This window comes from Sander lucioperca, chromosome 12 (assembly GCF_008315115.2).
Source record: "Sander lucioperca isolate FBNREF2018 chromosome 12, SLUC_FBN_1.2, whole genome shotgun sequence".
NCBI classification, from domain to species: Eukaryota; Metazoa; Chordata; class Actinopteri; order Perciformes; family Percidae; genus Sander; species Sander lucioperca.
The window spans coordinates 19216451-19223488 of record NC_050184.1 but is presented as its reverse complement, the minus strand read 5'-3'; the positions used below and the strand labels follow the sequence as shown (position 1 = coordinate 19223488).

The 7038-nt window shown below is 44.4% G+C and overlaps 2 protein-coding genes across 2 annotated transcripts in view; both read left to right on the top strand.

The window, feature by feature from the left end:
• The window catches only part of abt1 (activator of basal transcription 1), a 6279-nt gene extending 2587 nt beyond the window's left edge, over positions 1-3692 (top strand). The window contains exons 3-4 of the mRNA XM_031293148.2: positions 1476-1661; positions 2972-3692. Of these exons, the coding sequence (XP_031149008.1) occupies positions 1476-1661; positions 2972-3154 (369 nt within the window). The 3' untranslated portion in view covers positions 3155-3692. The remainder of the gene's footprint in view (positions 1-1475; positions 1662-2971) is intronic.
• Positions 3693-6048: 2356 nt separating this feature from the next.
• Positions 6049-6544, top strand: LOC116045479 (alpha-1-antitrypsin homolog). The gene is made up of 2 exons (XM_031293133.2): positions 6049-6207; positions 6292-6544. The coding sequence occupies exons 1-2, from the start codon at positions 6130-6132 to the stop codon at positions 6484-6486; spliced, it is 273 nt and encodes a 90-aa protein (XP_031148993.1). The 5' UTR covers positions 6049-6129; the 3' UTR covers positions 6487-6544.
• The last annotated feature ends 494 nt before the right edge of the window (positions 6545-7038 follow it).

Genomic DNA, 7038 nt, shown 5'->3' with positions numbered 1-7038 from the left:
TACAAACTCATTGGATTAGCATGAAAACATGTCCCAGAGAGTGACAGAGTGGGTACACATCTGTTATTAACCCCTAAGTTTATTTTGCGCCGGAATTGTCCTTTAAGAAGCATTGAGTGTAACAGAACTGCGTCCATGCTCTGCTGTTTAAATACAAATATTAATGATCTTGTAATGTTTTCAGTCAGTTTAACAGTGTCAAACTAAAGAGTAACTTCTTACCGTTCTAACGCAATATCGTTTAAACTATTCACATTAGCTTTGTCTTTACAAGAGTCAGCACGAGGAAGCTGACAGCGGTGAACTAGCCGTGCGCTACCCTTGGCCGTGCTCAGACACCCGAGGGACACAGACACAGATACAGAAATATGATTTCATAATAATTATAGCAGTTGGCATGATGCAGCAATTATAGGAACAATAAAGATAACTGTGGATCATTGTGAAGTGACGGCAACATGCCAGAACCAGAACAAACTGTCCTGGGGCTCACCTGTCTGTCTGTCTACCTGTCTGTCTGTCTGTCTGTCTCTCTCTCTGCCTGTCTCTCTCTCTGCCTGTCTCTGTCTGTCGGTCTGTCTGTATGTCTCTCTACCTGTCTGTCTGTCTCTCTGCCTGTGTCTCTACCTGTTTGTCTGTCTCTCTACCTGTCTGTCTGTCTGTCTGTCTCTCTACTTGTCTGTCTGTCTCTCTGCCTGTGTCTCTACCTGTTTGTCTGTCTCTCTCTCTGTCTGTCTGTCTGTCTGTCTGTCTCTCTCTCTCTACCTGCCTGTCTGTCTATCTGTTTCTGCCTGTCTGCCTGTCTCTCTACCTGTCTGTCTCTCTGCCTGTCTGTCTGTCTCTCCGCCTGCCTGCCTGTCTGTCTGTCTGTCTCTCTGTCTGTCTGTCTGTCTCTCTGCCTGTGTCTCTACCTGTTTGTCTGTCTCTCTACCTGTCTGTCTGTCTGTCTGTCTCTCTACTTGTCTGTCTGTCTCTCTGCCTGTGTCTCTACCTGTTTGTCTGTCTCTCTCTCTCTCTCTCTGTCTGTCTGTCTGTCTCTCTCTACCTGTCTGTCTGTTTCTCTGCCTGCCTGCCTGTCTGCCTGTCTCTCTACCTGTCTGTCTCTCTGCCTGTCTGTCTGTCTCTCTGCCTGCCTGCCTGTCTGCCTGTCTCTCTACCTGTCTGTCTCTCTGCCTGTCTGTCTGTCTCTCCGCCTGCCTGCCTGTCTGTGTGTCTCTCTACCTGTCTGTCTCTCTGTCTGTCTGTCTCTACCTGTCTGTCTGTCTGTCTCTCTCTGCCTGTCTGTCTGTCTCTCTGTCTGTCTGTGTGTCTCTCTACCTGTCTGTCTCTCTGTCTGTCTGTCTGTGTGTCTCTCTACCTGTCTGTCTGTCTCTCTGTCTGTCTGTGTGTCTCTCTACCTGTCTGTCTCTCTGTCTGTGTGTCTCTCTACCTGTCTGTCTCTCTACCTGTCTGTCTCTCTGTCTGTCTGTCTGTAGTACCTGCACAGGTTCCAGTGGACTCACCTGAGCGAGCGCTTGGCCTACGAGCAGACGGTCCTGCAGCAGAGACTCAGGACCGAAGTGTCTCAGGCCAAGAGAGAAACTAACTTCTACCTGAACAACGTGGATAAGAGCGCTCACATGGACACCGTGAGGAGGAAGAGACAGAAAGACGGACAACAGGTGAACTATAAACTACACACGGTCAAAGGTCCTCTATAGCCAAAGAGAGCGCATTACCCACTCCACCAACAGTGTGAAACGGTACACACTTCCTGTCTCCTAAACGGACGTGTCCCCGTTTAAACGTGTAGTGAACGTCATGTGGGTAGATGAAAAGTTATATTTGTATAATTTATTATTTGCTTTTGCTAAAGTTAGATATTCACACAGCTAAAATACATATTTATCATCACGGAGATTAGTTTTATTAGGGCGTTGGTGACAGTTAAGGCTCTGACACACCAACCTGACGGCCGACCGTCTGACTGATCAGTCTCCCCGAGGTCCAAAAAGTTCCTCAGAACACACCGAAGAGACGGCGACTTGATCGTCCGTTTTGCGCGTGCGTGAGACATTATACGTCTCCTTAACAACAGGCGGCGCTAATCTGTATTGTCGGAAATGACGAACGCGACACGTGGGTCTGTCTGCTCCCGGATTTCAAACCCGAACAATAATGGCGGCCGTTCGGAATACGATCTCATATTTTACGAAAATAGTTCACCGAAATGTGTTTCTGAAAACATTTTAAGCGAGAAATAGGCCGTGCAGTTGCTGAATCTGTCTGTTTTTCGATCGACAAAGGTCAGTTTGAAAGATTTTCGTCAGATTTTGAGAGGCGTTCGTCAGGCCCATCCCGCCTGTAATTTCCGTTAAGTGCTGTAACATAAGTGCACTGATTCGCTAGTCAAGGGCTAGCGCTCCACCAATCAGATTGGTCATTGAGTCCGACTGCCCGCCCTCCGACCCAGCAAGTCAGGTCGGCCAAAATGAAGGCCAACGGCACGGAACAGACTCGAGTCACCGACCTCGCCAGACTGTCCGACGGCCGATTATCAGGTTGGTGTGTCAGGACCTTTAGCTGACGTTAGCTTCTCTGTGTTGCCAGATCTCGCGAGAGTTTGTTCCTGAGACAGAAACAGGTCTCAAACTAAGTTAATTTTCTCCTGATGTGTCCGTCAGAAACATAACATTTTAGTGTCAGACTGTTCTGGAGATATGTGGCTTGGTGAAGAACGGCTCCAATATTTACTTTGGTGACTACGGGGCGAAAGAATCGCTCATAATCTGTGTTCACGTTCACTTCTCCCGTTGGGATCAACACACTCAGGACGTCCCGCTAGTCTCGTAAAGAGACCTGCAGGCGGACAAACCCACGGGACACAGAGACAGGAAGTTACTGAGTTGGGGCGTCTCTGACACGGTCTCGTGTTTGCCGTTAAACTTTATTTGTCTCGTGTTTGTTCTTCAACTTTATTTGTGGTCGTCAGGTGGACGAGCGGACGTGGGACTTCACGCAGCGTCAGACAGAGGAGGAGATCCAGACGAAGAAGAAGAAGAAGAGAGACTCCGTTACCCAGAAGCACCTCAGCAAGGCCCGCCTCATACAGCAGAAGAGCCAATCAAATGTCTCGCTACTTGCCAAGATTTTCAACTCCAAAAAATCAGAGTGACAGCAGAGAGACAGCCGATTGGCTGTTGGACTCGATGGTTTCGATGGAAACAGGGAGCAGATTGTGATGAACTGGTGACATGCTATAACCCTTTACCAACCAATCACAGGCCAGTCTGAGTAGGGGGCGGAGCCATTTGAATTCTGATTCGCCGCTTGAGTTAGTTTAGTCATCTATTCCCGCCTTAACAAGCTCGTTAAAGCCTTTAAGTTTGTTTTTGCAGTTTTTCCGCAATAATTTAATTCAATAATTACCTTTCAGCATATTGTAATTGAAGTGTTCTGAGAGAAAACTAGACTTCTGCACCTCCTCTTGGCTCTGTTTTTAGTCTTTAGATAAACTGTCCTGTGACGGGAGACTTTGGCCAATCACAGGTCATTTCCGGAGAGAGAGCGTTCCTATTGGCTGTTCTGCATTGCCCGTGCCACGTGCAACAAAGAGGAGGAGAGGGAGAGAGCTGCAAGAAGAGGTTTCACTCTACTTCAAATTCTGGTCTTTTGTTTTTGCCGCTTTACGTCTTCTGTGACCCACTCAACGAGCTTAACCCTTGAGTTGTCTTCCCGTCAGCCTTGAAAAAGCCTTGTCACAGTTTGTTTTTGCTTTTTCCAATGTTTTAAATTGTTAACTTTTTCTTCTACACATTTTCAGCGCTTATTTCTACGTCCCATATTTTCTGATATAAAACAAAAATTGAAAACGGGTCAATGTGACCCGAAGTCAACACAAGGGTTAAGTCTTTTGTTCCTGCCTTGACAAAATCGTTATCAGGGGTGTCACGATTTCAATGTTAAATCAAAAATCTTTCAAAATGAGCTTTCGATTTTGACTATCTAAATCAAAAGCAATGTCGGCGTTCACACCAGTATTTTCTCTCTCTCTCTCTCTCTCTCTCTCTCTCTCTCTCTCTCTCTCTCTCTCTCTCTCTCTCTAGCCTCACCTACCTGCGCACGTTCGAAGAAAAAAACAGACACAGCATAGCTTACCGGTCGATAACATGCAGCTAAAGACACTGGGGTAACCTTAGCTTAGCAGCTACTAGCATGCAGCTAAAGACACAGGGGTAATGTTAACTTACCGGCTGGTAGCCTGCAGCTAAAGACACAGGGTAAAGTTATGTTAGCGGTAGCCTGCAGCTGCTCTTTTCCAGACTCCGTGGCCTCTGCCGGAGTCAGAGATGACGGAGAAACAGCAGAACTTCCCTGAAGTCACCATGTGGTAACATTTAGCCTTCTCGTGAGAGAGTTATGGAGACAATGAAGGTAAAGCATTTGGGCTCTGATGGGATTCCATGATGCGTTCATGTGCACCTCCTTAAACTAATGGTGCATTTAGCTGTGCATCTTAAACTCTGAGGAACTCAAACAGTTGTTGTAAAGAACCCTTCTGCCATCTAGTGGCTTTATACGTGCCATTGCCGTCACTGCTGAAAAGAAAGTTTAAATCAAGACTTGATTTGGATCGTGACCCGAAAATTAAAAATGTAATCGTGTATTTGGAGAATTGTGACAACCGTACTCATTAAGTCTTCTGTACCCCACTTAACGAGCTTATTAAGTCTCATGTTTTACCTTTTTAACGCTCTGGTTTTATCATCTACTGATCATCAGTCTGTCTAGGTGGTTATTCTGTCACCACACCTTTTTATATCTCTCTGTATAAAATGTTGTAAATAAATCTACATTTATGTAACAGAAGTTATAACTCCCGAGAGTTTTTTTCTAATCTGCTTTTGTGTCTCTACTAGAGATGAGCTGATACCGATACCAGTATCGGTATTAGCTCTGATACTGCCTAAAACGCTGGTATCAGTATCGGGAAGTACTGGAGTTAATGCACCGATCAGATACCACGTAATAAAGCCCTAAAGAAAATCTACGTTAAAGTAGTTTATTTATGTTCTTTCTCCGTTATAACTGACTGTTAAACTGCAGAATAAAAGAAAGTTCATGTTTTACAAAGAGTTTAACCTGAGCCAGACCGACAACAAAGATAGAAATAATATCACATCCATACAGAGATAGTAGTATACAGCTGTTATACATCATATCATCCATACAGAGATAGTAGTATACAGCTGTTATACATCATATCATCTATACAGAGATAGTAGTATACAGCTGTTATACATCATATCATCATACAGAGATAGTAGTATACAGCTGTTATACATCATATCATCCATACAGAGATAGTAGTATACAGCTGTTATACATCATATCATCTATACAGAGATAGTAGTATACAGCTGTTATACATCATATCATCATACAGAGATAGTAGTATACAGCTGTTATACATCATATCATCCATACAGGGATAGTAGTATACAGCTGTTAAAACATAATGAAATATATGAAACACTGGTATCTGATCAGTACTCGGTATCGGCCGATACGCAAGTTCAGGTATCAGAATCGGTATTGGGAAGCAAAAAATGGTATCTGACCATCTCTAGTCTCTACCTGTCCTTCAAACACACGTTTTACCTCTGTGTCCCCTTTCTTCCTTCACCCAAACAGAGCGATGTGAGCACCAACAGGAAGTCCTCGCGATGACAGACAGCTTTGCAACATGTCAAATGTGTAGAAATAACTCCGTAATAACAGTTTGAGAGCGCTTGATGACTGCTGCGCCACAATGAGAAAAGATAAGATAGAGCTTTATTAATCCCCAAGGGGAAAATGCTGTGCAGCAATTGCAGCACAAAGTAGGAAAGAGGAGAATGGGAGAATCTTAATTTATGCTTCTAATATGTGGAAGGTTTGACACTGAATAGTCTTGTCTGACTGAGTCTGTCAGTGATAATAACAGCATATCATTGTTTAAGGCCCTCATAGCCAAATGAAAGTCCTGTACTAGTCAGATTCACTGAATGTTTGTCTTTCCCCCCCATAATGATTTAGGAGATATGATATATATATATTCCAAAGTTCTCCATCAAGACTTCCTACAACCTGAATGATGTGCTGTCAAAAATGGGAATGAGAGACATGTTTGGTGATTGTGCAAATTTGAGAGGCATTTCAGAGGAGCAAGGACTGGCAGTCTCAGAAGTAAGTAAACAGGGCATATGTTTTATGTTATTTCACACATATTCCATTCGTCTGTCGTCTCACTTACTCCGCGTTGCACCGCAGGTTGTGCACCAAGCTACGCTGGACGAGGCAATAGCCACCACTGCCGCCGCCACAGGCATCGGCATCGCAGTGTCGGCTGTCCTCGTGGCCCCTGTCCCTGTGTTGAAGTCCAATCGTCCATTCATGGTCATCATCATTGAACGTAACACGGAGGAAATCCTCTTCATGGGCAAGATTATCAACCCAACCATCTGATGGATCATTACTTTGTGTTTGCTCGAGCAGAGCTGTTGCATCTCATATAAAGGAGTCAGAAAAACTTGTTTTGTTGTCTCTTGCTTTATTGAGAGTGTAAACAGTTTTATATAATAATCTTTAGAGGTAAAATAATGTAGGGCCAAAATATCATCAACTTCCATAAGCATTTGGTATTCATTTATAACAGATCAGATTTTAAAAATACAATAGAGCTCAACAGTGACCGCTCACTTTTTGAACCGTTCTGGCAGCGGTGGCAGAAGTATGAAAGTTGTACCATAATAGGTTTATATGGATTATTTTTCATAAAACACCATATATTTGTTGGACTGCACATTGCTGCAGCTCCTCTTTTCACCCTGTGTGTTGAGCTCTCTGTTTTAGCTACAGAGTGAGACCTCTCACTTCTGTTCCATCTTTGTTGGGAGTCGCACATGCTCAGTACCTATAGGACTACTAGCCAGTCAGAAGCAGAGTATGAGGGCGTGCCCTGACAGTACCTAGGTAAGGACTACTAGCCAGTCAGAAGCAGAGTATGAGGGCGTGCCC